The sequence below is a fragment of the Canis lupus genome, chromosome 33 (assembly GCF_003254725.2).
Source record: "Canis lupus dingo isolate Sandy chromosome 33, ASM325472v2, whole genome shotgun sequence".
Classification (NCBI taxonomy): Eukaryota; Metazoa; Chordata; class Mammalia; order Carnivora; family Canidae; genus Canis; species Canis lupus.
The window spans coordinates 7,139,588-7,153,658 of NC_064275.1; the positions used below are offsets into that span (position 1 = coordinate 7,139,588).

The 14,071-nt window shown below is 36.2% G+C and overlaps 1 protein-coding gene across 2 annotated transcripts in view; it reads right to left on the reverse strand.

The window, feature by feature from the left end:
• Positions 1–2,135: 2,135 nt before the first annotated feature.
• Positions 2,136–14,071, reverse strand: part of TOMM70 (translocase of outer mitochondrial membrane 70) — a 32,904-nt gene continuing 20,968 nt past the window's right edge. For both annotated transcript variants that reach the window (XM_025416497.3, XM_025416506.3), the window contains exons 6-12: positions 12,378–12,585; positions 9,638–9,772; positions 8,527–8,634; positions 7,577–7,693; positions 5,717–5,814; positions 4,842–4,964; positions 2,136–2,583 (exon numbers count right to left, since the gene is read on the reverse strand). In XM_025416497.3, coding sequence (XP_025272282.1) covers positions 2,430–2,583; positions 4,842–4,964; positions 5,717–5,814; positions 7,577–7,693; positions 8,527–8,634; positions 9,638–9,772; positions 12,378–12,585 — 943 coding nt within the window. In that variant the 3' untranslated portion in view covers positions 2,136–2,429. The remainder of the gene's footprint in view (positions 2,584–4,841; positions 4,965–5,716; positions 5,815–7,576; positions 7,694–8,526; positions 8,635–9,637; positions 9,773–12,377; positions 12,586–14,071) is intronic.

The following is a 14,071-nucleotide window of genomic DNA, read 5'->3' on the forward strand; positions in this document are numbered from 1 at the left end:
AGATCTGCCAGAATGGTTTAATCTAGAATTAGAATTTTCAGGCCTCTGGAAATTCAATCTGAATTATTTTAAACCAAAGCTTATTATTGTTTGGGATGTATTCCCTATTTATCGCAATTAATAAAGGATAGATAGGCATCCTTTCTGAAAGACTACAAAGTGGCTGCAAACTGATCAAAACTTGGTGAAACCAGTTTGAAGATCACGTTAGTCACAAGGCTCAGGCCTGGTTGGCAAACTTCTAGGCTGCTGTGCAAGCACGGGCAAGGCACATATAAGCAGGAATAAAGAGAGCTGGCTCTGCTAGCTCTTCTTAGAGCTTTGTTTTACCACGAAGGAAAAATATTCTTAGGAAACGTGGTTCACCGTTCACACTAAAAACTTAATTTTGCTGCATATACTAACTTGAAAACATGAAAATAGTTTGAGCCCACAAGAGAATTATTCATTTATCATAGTATTGAGTAAAACCATAAACTACCTATCTTTTGTTTAAAGAACAGATAGAAAAGCTTGAATTTAATATTTATTTGGTGAATTTACATGTGAGGTCATTTACAAAAAAAAAAAAGATACAGACAGATGCAGCTTTCAGTGCAGTTTCAAATGTTTTTCAGAACAAGCAATAGTCCATGAGGATTTGGAATGATAGTATTGAATGGCACATGCTTCAATTTTCCTTCGTGTGTTTTTCTACCCAACCCCAAAGGGTAGGAAGGGAGAACAGAAGAAAATACCAGTGTTAATGTAAATACAGCCATGCAAATAAAAACTTCAAGTCAGAGGTTATTCAGAGATGTAGAACATTTCTGTATTCAGGGGTTATGATAGTTGGTACATAATTTAAAAATTAAAATGCAGAGTTCCTCCATTATCCAAGCCATCTTAAATTATGTTAAACTGTTCCCACTAAAAGCCTCCTCAGTATTTTCCAAACTCTGACTTTGGAAGGGGTCATTTCTCAGTTTCTAAAAAGATAGTATTTGTAGACAAAACCTTTTTGACATCACTAGTATACAGCACCCTCTTGGAGGGGCACAGTGCTCCTTTACTACCAAAAAATGTATAAACTCTAATTAGATTTCATTTCCTGAAATGTAACTGAAGGCTTGCTCTTTTACTATACTCAGACTTAAATAAACCTCTCCCAACCCCAAATATCTCCGAGACAGCCTTGAGAACACAACCTTTCTCCCACCAGAAAAATCCCACATATAAACAAAAGGATGATCTATAAAAGTGACAATTGGAAAAACAAAACCCAAAGTGATTTCTAAGTAAAAAAGGTAAAGATAAAAATCTGTCAATATTCCTAAGACCTAGAAATGGGCAGTCAGGCCCTCGAGACCAAGGTTAGCTCAAAACTAAAAAGCATTTCCACATTTCTTCAGCACCTTTGAAAATACTGGTTTAATATTCTTTAAGCACACGTAGCCATAGTTAAAGCACTAAACTTATTACCTCAGGAAGTACTATGCTTCTGGCTCCAAGAGTTCTATCCTTTTGGAACCTTTAATCACATTTTCTTCACTACAAATTTTAAGCTAAGTAAACACTGCCACACATCACACTTCATCTTTATACATACAAACAGCCTGAATTTTCTTTCAAAAATACACTATTTTAATAGTGTACCTAATACAGAAAATAGCCACAGGCAATTATAAACCCATTTTATTTCATCTTACCTCTTGCCTGGTTTGCTCTCCCATTAATTTTCAGTCTTCCAGCATATACACCAGAGTATTTTGCTTCTGTGTGATTTACTGTATGAAAGCCAGCTGCGGTGGACTTTTAAGAACAACATACATTATCCACTGGAGTTGAACGGGGCCAAAAGGCTTAAGTTCCACTGAATCTAACCTTCTGCAGGCATGCTGACAGCGGTTTACAGGGTCTGTTTTGCTGCCTTCAAAACAAAATCCCCACGTACGTTTTGTTTTCTAAAAAAAAAAACTAAAAGGGATTAATTGAATCTAAAAGAAACCTGTTTTACAGCACTTACTATGTTAATTTAAAAGCCAACATGCTGTAAAATACTCATATATTACACGCACACCCACACACACCCACAAAATCATCCAGAATGTAACCCACCCCCCAACTCCCAAAAAAAAAAAAAAAAAAAAGCCAAATCAACAAATCAAAGTTTTTATTTGCATGGCCAATTATCATCTGTACTCTGCAACTTTAATATCCCTTAACAGGTTCTAAGCTTTTGTTGCACAGGGAATAAAAGCTGCAACACTGCAAACTTCCTTCAACAGCCACTCCCACAACACCTAAACATGAAACATGTAACGAATGACAACAGCACAAACAGAAACACTAAGTTCCACCATTCAACACAGTTCATGACAGTGTCTTTAGGGTTCAGTTGAAAAGGGAGTAAACTTCTAAAAAGAGGGTCATTCTTCTTTCTCCCTATTTTATAACGTTGGTGGCTTTAATCCATATTTCTTTGCAACTTCTGTCTGCGCATGGGCAGCATCGCAGAGTGAGTATAGATGAGCCATCTCCATTTCCGATTTGGCCAGGTTAATAGCTTTGTTGAACATGTCAATGGCTTTCTCCATATTTCCTCTAAAAGAACAATTTTAAATGTTTCACATCCGACAAGCATTTCGCAGAATACAATGAAGTTTCTGACCACCCAGTTTTAATTACTCTAATAAAATGCTTCTTTGTAAGAAACTAAATAGTGCCTAGCACATAGAAAGCACTCACTGAATATTAGCTACTATTAAATACTATGTGCTTACATTATACCATTTACACTCTTGGTTTACAGATAAGAACAGTGAGGCTAGAGAAAGTAAATGACCTATAAAATTATAATCCTGTCTGCTTCCTAAGTTCTGTGTATTTCTATACGACATCATAAGGCTCCTCTAGAAAGCAGGGACATACCTCAGAGAACACTAAAGGTATTCAAGGGCTTTACCTTCACATCTTTGTGAACTCACCTTCTTACCACCATACCCTACCCCCATGCACCTCCACCCTGCTTACGCAGGTTCCCCCGAATCCCCTGGCTCTCCTACCTACACATAATGCTCAGATTATTTATGGCATCTCTGCCTGACTCTAATCAAACCTTCACTGTTCTAAGGCCCAGTTCAAATACAACAGCCTTATCAAAAATATTTTCTCCTTCCATCCCCAGTGTTCCCACTGATATACTATCATTCTCTGCAAATTGGATGAATATATATTTGTTTCTACCATAGTCTTACTACATCCTTAACTGGACACTTCTCAATTCCCAGAATCTAGAATAATGCCAGGTAATTAGTTTCTGTTTCTTGAGTAAATGGATGAATATACTTGGCCAAAAAAGTATGCTTTACTTGACCTCTTACAGTCTAGATGTGGTTAAGGCTTTACATACTTACCAAGAACCAAGAGCTGTTTAAAAGTTGTCTTAAATTACCCAGCCATGGGTTGATGCATACATGCTTGTGCTCTTACAGTAAGTATTTGTAAAGTCCCTACCATATATATGCAGTTAAACTCTTAAGAATAGCAGACCTCTGGGGTGACTGCACTTAACCTCCTACCCACAATATATGGGTACAGGACAGACATTTAAAAAAAAAAAAAAAAAAAAACTATTTTTAAGAGTTCATGTTTGGTTATTAGGTAGATAGATTTTCTCAACTGTAGGATAAAGATCAATTTCATTGATTCATTTACATTTGTTTATAAGGCAGGATTTAGTTTGGACTTCTTAAAGTATAATTAATACAGCAAGAAAACCCATCAAAATGCATAAATCAAGGGCTCTTAACCCAGGGTCTATGATTAACTTTACAGCTTTCTTCAAAAAAAGATTAAGAACCAGTATCCCATCCTATCCTATTGTATGAATATTCACTTTAACAAACTAGCAAATAAATGTTTACATGTATTGTCACAAATGTCACCAGCCTATTCCACCCACTGTGGACCAGAGAGAGGACTCAGGAGTGGCTGAATGACCTGAGCTAAGACAATCTCAACTGATCCTGTTAGGAAATCAGTTACTTTGGCATCAGTGAAATGGGGCTAATATCCTATTTCTACTACTAGATCACTGTGTAACCTTGTTAACCACTTTGTGCATCAGTTTCTACACTCTCTGGTTAAGATCATATAATCCCTACCTTTATAAGGACAGGACTAAAGAGCTTTTGAAATAAAATTTGGAGAAACACCCAAATTTCAGTACTAGGCTCAGGTCCGTGCCAATACCACTAAGACAGCATACTACTAAATTCTATGGCATAAACAGCTGTCACCTGTTAATGGTGGCTCCCAGGTGCAACTCTGGATAAATATTTTTCACAAAACAAGTTATGAGCAGTAAGAGTTGCAAAAAATCTTAGCTAACTCCTTGATTTTTAAGAAAACTCAGGGGTTTTCTGAGTTTTTGGCTCAGAAAATTGAGGGATGATGTTTCCACGTGTCCAGTTACTTGGCTGGTTGCTTATTTGTAGCAGGATCTGGATCTTCCTGTATTCTGGCAAGAATTCTTATGCTGCACTGCACTGCCTAAGCACACTGAGGGTGTTTTCCTCCAATAGAAATAATATAGGTGAAAAGAGTAAATATTAGAGAAAGATCAAATTTTCTTTTCTATTGCATATACTCAAACAACTTTTAACTTTTGTAAATATGACTTCTAAAGTGAATAAATGAAATAAAGCAAATCAAAGTCATATAGTTTTTGAGGGAAGCTTCCTTCAAAATGCATGACATATTAAGAATTTAATGGATACTGACAACAACCTATCTATAATGAGAAGATAACTATCTATGGAGCTGCCTTAAATTTCTTAAGAACAGACTATAGAGGTTACCTTTGCACTTCAATAGTTCCCATGGTTTCATATGCAAAATCACATTTATTATCAATTTCAATAGCCTTGCTGATGAGCTCCAAACCTCTATCCAGATCTTGCTTCCACTGAAGCTGAAGTAAACTGCAAATGCAACAAGGCAGTCAGATGTGACAGTGGTATAGTCTCAACAGGAATCTAAGTACATGACTCCATTTCTGCCCTCAATGAATTTACAAGGAAAAACAATCTAAAATAGTATATAATCAGCATTAATTTTTTCCTTCAACTTTATTATGAAAAAAGTGTCCAAAGGTGTAGACTTTATTACTAACTTACCTTGAAAAGCTATATTTTTTTACTTTGTATAAAGTTTTTTAAATTAAGATTTTATTTATTTATTCATGAGAGACACAAAGAGAAGAGGAGAGAGAGGCAGAGGCAGAGACACAGGCAGAGGGAGAAGCAGGCTCCATGCAGGGAGCCCGATGTGGGACTCGGTCCCGGGTCTCCAGGATCAAGGCCCTGGGTTGAAGGCAGCAGCGCTAAACCGCTGAGCCACCCGGGCTGCCCCGTATAAAGCTTTTTAAAAATGTAATTCAAATTCACATAAGAACTGGAAAAACTTATTTTGATACAGAGAACATCTGACAGGATGTTCAGAACTGAAATCTTTAAGGTTAAAAAAGTACATTTACCAATTGCTGTATAAGAATGAAACATAAAATTTCTAAAAATTAATAATGAAGCATCTACAGCATTAAGAAATTTGTCAGTTAACTCACTGATACTATCAGTCCCCTCCACTTCCTTTCTTAATGACCAGAAGAAATCCATCTTATTACATCGAAGAAATAGTTTCTTACAGAAACAAAGAGAACCATAAATATACATACCCTTTATGAACATATGTTGTGGCATTATCTGGTTCCAAATCAATACATTTATCATACATATCATCAGCTTTACCAAACTGTTGTTGATCTGTTAATGCCTATGTGAGGAGATACTTGTTATATTAAGGTAACTGTCAACCTAAGCAATTAAAAGTATATTGTTCACTAATTAAAATTTACTTATCCATTCATTACCAAGTTAAATGTTACAACTTATTTTTTTTATAAAGCACTGTTGTAAATATGAAATCTTAACTGTTCTTTCTTTTTGCCAAGTGGTTACATACAATAGCCAATGATCTGGTACAGTGTAGACTAAAGAAAGCCCCACTCCTGGTGCCAATTCAAATATCAGATTCTCACAAGTATACTCATGTCACTTGTCATTTATTCATAACTTACCATAAGGGACTTACTATAAAAAGAACACTCATTTGGAAGAAAATATTCAGTTAAGCGTTAAATCAGAGTCCTTCCTTAGAAATGTCGATAAAAGAAAAAGCAGCTACAGTCAACTATTTTGGGGCAAATCCCATGGCAGAAATGGAAGGCTTTGTTGTACGGATACCAGTTCACACTGAGACTTGGCTAGTATCTATCTAAACTCAAGCTTGAGAGAGTAAAAAAGTTACACTATATCTAATTTTTGTGTGTATAAAGTAACATTATTTCATGAAGTTACTTCTTTTTTAAAATTTTATTTATTCATGAGCGACACAGAGAGAGGCAGAGACAGAAACAGAGGCAGAGGGAGAAGCAGGCTCCCTGCGGGGAGCTGATGTGGGACTGGATCCCAGGACCCCAAGATCATGCCCTGAGCCAAAGACAGATGCTCAGCCACTGAGCTACCCAGGCATCCCTCCTGAAGTAAAAATTAAAAGAAGGGCCAAAGGATAGAAATTTTAGACTAGTAAAGTTAGTGCTATTCTGAAGGCAGCATTGTGACAGGGAGAAATGCAATTAAAAAAGCGCTCAAGACAATGTCCCTAGTATTCGTTTCTTTAAAAGCTATGCAATGGCCTTTACTCTTTTAACTGCTTACAGAAATCTCTGCCTAAAACCCTTCTGAATTTCATTTTAGTGATGAGAATGGTGCTGTCACTTTCTGGTTTGTTTCTAATCAAATATAAGGCACAAACCCCGGCATACTTATTCAATAAAAATGCCATAGTTCTAATGTGTTTGTCCTATTTTAATTTCTATAGTCTACAAGATTTTATATCCTACATGCTTTCACAGTTAAATAATGTATAGCCAGCAACTAGTGTTTCATTTTTTTTTATTACCATCCTATCTAGAAATTCCATAAACAAAGAGGTAAGATCATTTCAAACTTAATTTAAAGAATTTCTGGGTTGTACTTCATACCCTAAGATCTCAGTTCTTACCAATGCAGTGATATTAGGACTTTTTTTTTTAAAGATTTTTTTATTTTTTTTTATTTTTTTTTTTAAGATTTTATTTTTGAGAGAGAGAAAGCATGAGCAGGGGGAAGAGGCAAAGGGAAGTCTTTAAAAGGACTGGAAACTGGGGGAGCTGGCTGGCTGGCTGCGTCAGTGGAGCATGCAACTCTTGATTTTGGGGTTGTGAGTTCGAGCCCTATGTTAGGCATAGAGATTACTTAAAATAGAAATCTTTAAGGAGTGTCTGAGTGGACCAGTCAGCTGAACGTCTGACTCTTGACTTTGGCTCCGGTCATGATCTCGGTTTGTGAGATCAAGCCCTGCAGTGGGATCCACTGGTTATGGAGCCTGCTTAAGATTCTCTCTCCCCTTTTCCTTCTGGTCTGCCCCCACCTTTAAAAGATAAATTAAAAAAATAAAAAGACCACCAACTGAAACTATGAAAAATCACATTTACCTGAGCATATAGTGCATAGCCTTCAGCACACCTTGGAAATTTCTTTATGACCTCTTCAAAACCTTTCATAGCTGCTTGGATTTGTGAAGAGTTGTTTCCAGTATATGCCTGGCGATACTGTTTAAAAAAATCAAAACAGGTATGTCAAATCAAGAATTCAAACTCATGGAATTTAACATGTTACGAAAGTCACACAAAATCACATAAATGTTTCCAGAAAAAGCAGGTGATTTGCTAATCTAATTTGCTGCATCTAAAACGGTTCCAAGGAAGTATCTCCGGAGCAGGGATCCATGGGCTATCTACAACTATGATTTCATTGCCATTATACAATTTCAAGATGTTCAATAATCTAGAAGGCATACTAACTTGTAAGAAGTTAACTTTGCATATAAATGGGGGAGTTTTAAATCTGATATAATTTATTTTCACTTTACTAAAGGTGCTATAAAGCTTCATCTAATAACATTTTCCATCCATAATATAAATATGCTTGTGACCAATTTCTTTAAATCTTTTAGGATTCAGGCTACAGAGTTAACTGGAAGTACTGCATTTCACTAGAAATGGACTTGTTTTACCTGATTTTAGCTTTGTGTTTCTGAATATTCATAAGAGACCAGTTATGCAGTATGATTAAAAAATTATTTCCTCAAAATGCTTTTGTTTTTTGTGCTAGTTTATGACAGAAAAGTAAGGAGAACAGTACTGTTTAGAGGAGCAGGAAATCAGGGACAAACACCTATCAAGATGAACTCAAAACATCCAGAGTAGTACAGGAACAGTACCTCATTTAGCAAATACACTTCTAGTTCCCTCAACTTTCACGTTTTTCTCTTATAGTTTCCCTTTGGAGGAAAAAGAGATGATGGTTTTGTAGCCAATGAGATACTTATTTTTGGTATCAATGGGAAATAAAAATGTTTAGGAAAACACAAAGGAGAACCTACCAAGGCAAAACATTTCTGAGCTTGTGCCAGAGCGGACTCAGGTCTTAATCTAATACATTCATCAAAATCTGCCACTGCTTCTTCAACTTGATCGAGTAATATTTTCAGCTAAAGAAAAATCACAGATACACATAATTAAAAATAACAGGTGCACCAGTTAAGTACACAGTGGCTCCTAACACGGTTTAGCATAATGCTATGCATGTAATAATTATTCAATATAGACTTACCTTCTATAAACACTGAACTAGAGAATCCTATCATTTTAAGAACGATTCTAAAAACTATCACCCAGTTTTTTCAAAAGTACCATTAGAAACCCACCATTTTTATATTGCAGTCTTTATATTGCACTCTTATGCAAGAAACCTGTTTTCCTAGAAACCGGAACATCTCTGTGCTTTAAAATTTCAAAGCAGATCAGATATCAGTAATTACCTTTCAAATGCAATCTTAAGGATCAAAATGTCAAGAATTTTAAGAGGTTATCTCAACACTTCAGCCTTCAGACAGAAATATTAGGTAAAATCTCTTCCGTCATAAAGAACTTCAGCTTTTCTGTTACATGGATAGCCTGGAAGCCATCCATGTTGAACAGATTATAAAGCCATGTGCTCCCCAGATGAGGCTGAAGCAGGGAATGGTTATCGACACTACATATCTTTACTAAAAAACAAATATGCATATTATAAAACTCCATTCAGAAGCGATTGGGGGGGGGGGGTACTATTTGGATAGTCTAGGACAAAGTTTTCTTATAGCAAGAAGCCCACAGAAATCATCCTGTTGATTCTAGCATTAACTCAAAATGTTGAATCAATGTTTCAATGTCATTGAAAACCTAGAAGCCAGAAACACCTGAGAAACAAACTTGAACTGGCAGGCCAACATTTGTAGCCTCCTCTCTTTTTTTAATAAACAAATATCAAAATTCAAAGAACAAATATTTAAGATGGGACTAAATAAATGCCAACCCAAACACTAAAATACTGTGATATTTTATTCACAGCTATCAGAAGTGATACAAGGAAACTTCTGACCACATTCTCAAAAATGGTATCAAATTCCTCAATCCAAAGGTCAGAACTCCTGATAAGAAAATAAACTTTACCTGTCCTCGGTGGTGATAAACATCTGCATTCTGAGGATCAATGTCAGCAGCCATGTTAAAATCCTGAGTAGACAGCAAAGGCTGCTGCTGTTGCATGTACATGCTGCCTCTTTTGATTAGAGCATTTGCTCGAAGCTACATAACCAAAATGAGAAAAGGTTCATCATTACCATAATACAGTTTTTAAAATTAACAGCTTAATGAAGTTTGATTCACACACCAACGGCTCATCCTTTAGAAGTTTGTAAGTCAGTCATTTTTAATATATTCACAGAGCTGTGCAACCATCACCACTAATTCCAAACATTTCCATCACCCTCAAAAGAAACCTCATACACATTAGCAGTCATTCCCCATTTCCTCCCAAATCCCCAGCCCCTGGAAACTATCAACCTACTTTTTATTTCTACGGATTTATATGATCTGAACATTTCACATAAATGGAATTGTACATTATATGTATGGCCTTTTTGTGTCTAGCTTCCTTCATTTAACATAAGGTTCATCTATGTTATAGCATGTGCCAATATTTCATTCTTTTCTATGGCTGAATAATATTTCTTTTTCTTTAAAAGATTTTATTTATTTATTCCTAGAGACACAGAGAAAGAGAGGGGGGCAGAGGCACAGGCAGAGGGAGAAGCAGACTCCATGCAGGGAGCCTGACATGGGACTCGATCCAGGGTCCCTAGGATCATACCCCGGGCTGTAGGCAGCACTAAACCGCTGCGCCACCAGGGCTGCCCTGAATAATATTTCATTGTACAGATATACCATAACTTAGCTGTTCACCAGTTGATGAACATTTGAGTTGCTCCCATTTTTAGCTATTATGAATACTCGTATTAAGTTTTTGTGTTGATATATACACATATATATACATTTTAGAGTATGGGTATATACTTTAGAGCGGAACTGCTGGATTATATGGGTAACTCAATATATTTAACTTTTTGAAGAACTCCCAAATTAATTTCTAAAGAGACTTTACCATTTTACATTTCTACCAGCAATATGTGACAGCTCCAATTTCTCCATATTCTCACCGATACTTTTAACTGTCCATCTTTATGATTATAGCCATCTTGGTGGGTATAAAGTGATACCTCATTGTGATTTTGGTTTTCATTTCCCTATGACTACTGATGCTGAGCATCTTTTCATGTTCTTATTGGCCATTTATATATATTCTTTGGAGAGAGGCTATTCAGTCTTTCACCTATTTTTAATTTGGGTTCTATTACTGAGTTCTTTATATATTTTGGATATAAGCAGCTTATCAAATATATAATTTGTGAACTGAACATTATCTCCCATTCTGGGGAGTGTTTTCTCTTTCTTGATGGTGTCCTTTTAATTACAAACATTTTTAGTTTTGATTATTCTATTGTTGCCACATCTAAGGAATCACTGTCTAATCCAAGGTAAGGAAGATTTCCTCCTATCTTTTCTTCCACGAGTTTATAGTCTGAACTCTTAGATTTAGGTCTCTCATCCATTTTGAGTTAATTTTTTGTACAGAGCACAGGATAGTCATCATTACTACTTGCCATTAAAAACAAAAATTCATGGTCATGAAAGCAAGAAATAGGTTTCTTCTCCAAAAAACTTTTTTGATGCAAAAGTACATGTAAATTTTCTTTTAATGAAACTAATAAGAATGCCCTCACAATTATAAAACAGAACATATTTGTAATCAGTAGGAATTAAAACTAAAGATCCTTTTTTTTTTTTTAAGATTTTATTTATTCATGAGACACAAGAGACAGATAGAGGCAGAGACACAGGCAGAGGGAGAAGCAGGTTCCATGCAGGGAGCCTGACATGGGACTGGATCCCGGGTCTCCAGGATCACGCCCTGGGCTGAAGGTGGGGCTAAACCGCTGAGCCACCTGGGCTGCCCTGAAGATCCTATTATTAAAGTTATCTTCAATTTGAAAATCTCATTTTTGAAAGGAACTTTTAACAAGTACTTAGTTGTAACTCCTTTTGTTTATAGGAAGATAGTGTGTTAACAAAATCTTAGGCCTTGAAAACAACTTTTATATTCCATAACATACATGAATGATTCATTTGGACTTTAAAAAAGTCAGAATTCACTTACTCAGTGAGGAAACACTACAGAGGTGTTAACAAACTAGTAAGGAATTTAGTTTTAATTGGTAGCTAAGCTCTGTCTTGTTAGAAAACTCATATAATTCCACAGATCTCCCTAAATCTTAATTATGAGAGTAATTATGCACACATGAGAACACCTGGAATATAAAAAGCCGTTTCAACACTACTGTAAAAACTTTCAGTATATTTCAGTATATCTCTATATATTTTTAGAACGTTTTTAAATTCATGTAACAAAATTTTTCAGATTAATGTGTTTATTTTATTAAATGCATTTTATAATCTTGTACTTCCTACTGCATGTTATTTACAGTACTACCTATAGCATTGCTATATCACCCTTATCCCTATAGTCTAGTACAGTAGGCAATGGCTATAAAATGAAGCTGAAGTTACCAGATGCCATAGAAAAAAGAAAAAAAAACTCCTTTCCTTGCTAAAGATAAATATCATTGATATTTATGTTTCACTTTCACTATACCAAATCATCATCACATGTAGTTACTTCCAAAATAAAAACAGACTTTTGGAAAATGGCTGAAATGTGAAAAATTCAGCAAAACCTGTAAAAGCCCCATTATTTTTTTTTTTTCACATTTTTAACACACATTTTTAAATGTACCTTCACATTAGCTTCTTTCAAACTGATGACTTTATCTAAATCTGGTTTGGCCGCATTGGCATTGCCAATAAGCAGGTAGAAGGTGGCTCGTAGTAATAATGCTTCTGCCATGTATTTGCCTTGAGCATCTATCTCTTTTGAGCATTCACTTATTATTTTATCATAGTTTTCTTCTTCCATATACTGTTTGGCCCTTAAATATCCAGAACTGAAAATAAAAGTGAACATAGGAAATTATTTACTAAGAAAGGATCAAATACTGAAACTTGCCACGTTCAGTATGCTACAGTTCAGCAACTGGTCACTTCCCCTTAACATCCCAGTGTAGGGCTGGAATGAGGCAGTGCAGAGAGGGAGAACAGTAGGATTTCTGATGTGCACTGGAATTTTTCTCCATGTCTTGGAAAGTTTAAAAAAGTAACAGCAGAGTCAACAATAGAAACCTAGAGTTACTGCCCAGGCTTTGATGTTTATATATATTAAAAGATGAACTAATGACTGATTGATCTGCAGACAAGGATCGGTCTTATTCACCTTCATACGTGTGGCACACTGATGTCACTCAACAGTTACTTTAGGACTAATAGAATGAAGAAATAAGAGATATAAGTTTAGGTCACAAAAGCCAAGGGAAGAGACATGACCCAATCTGTGCTTGGTGGAGAACACTCTATGTTGTCAAAAACGCACTGTATAGGAGCAGACTGGAGGCAGAAAATTATTTCAAGGGCTGTCATCCAGAAGTTGTGTTGTTTCACCTAAAAAAACAGACCTAGAAAGAATAGGTGGAAATCTCAAAGAAGCAAATTTAAAGGAAGATTCTTCTATTAAAAGTAGGACATTTAAAAAACACACACCCTTTCCTGTGTTTTAAAATACAGTGACTGCAACATCATTTTTTAAAATTTATATTCGATATATATAATACATTAGTCTCATGTAGTGTTCAGTAATTGTTCAGTTGTGTGTAACACTCAGTGCTCATCACATCCTGTGCCCTCCTTAATGCCCATCACCCAATTACCCTGGCTCCCCACCCCCACCCCCTCCAGCAGCCCTGTTTGTTTCCTACAGTTGAGTCTCTCATGGTTTTTCTGCCTCTCCAATGACTTTCCATTCAGTTTTCCTCTTCCCCTATGATCCTCTGTGCAGTTTCCTATATTCCACGTATGAGTGAAACCATACGATAATTGTCTTTCTGATGGACCTATTTCACTCAGCATAATACCCCCTAGTTCCATCCACATTGATGCAAATAGTAAGTATTCATCCTTTCTCATGGCTAATATTCCATTGTGTGTGTGTGTGTGTGTGTGTGTGTGTGTGTGTGTGTATCCTGATGGATAGTTCAGCTCTTTCCACAGTTTGGCTATTGTGGACACTGCTGCTATGAACACTGGGGTGCAGGTGCCCCTTCAGATCACTACATTTCTATCTTTAGGGTAAACACCTACTAGTGCAATTGCTGGGTCATAGGGTAGCTCTATTTTTAGAGCTGTTTTCCATACTGTTTTCCAGAGTGGCTGCACCAGCCTGCATTCCCACCAACAGTGTAAAAGGGTTCCCTTTTCTCTGCATCCTTGCCAACATCTGTTGTTTCCTGTCTTGTTAATTTTAGCCATTCTGACTGGTGTGAGATGGTATCTCATTGTGATTTTGATTTGTACTTCCCTGATGCCAAGTGATGTTGGGCA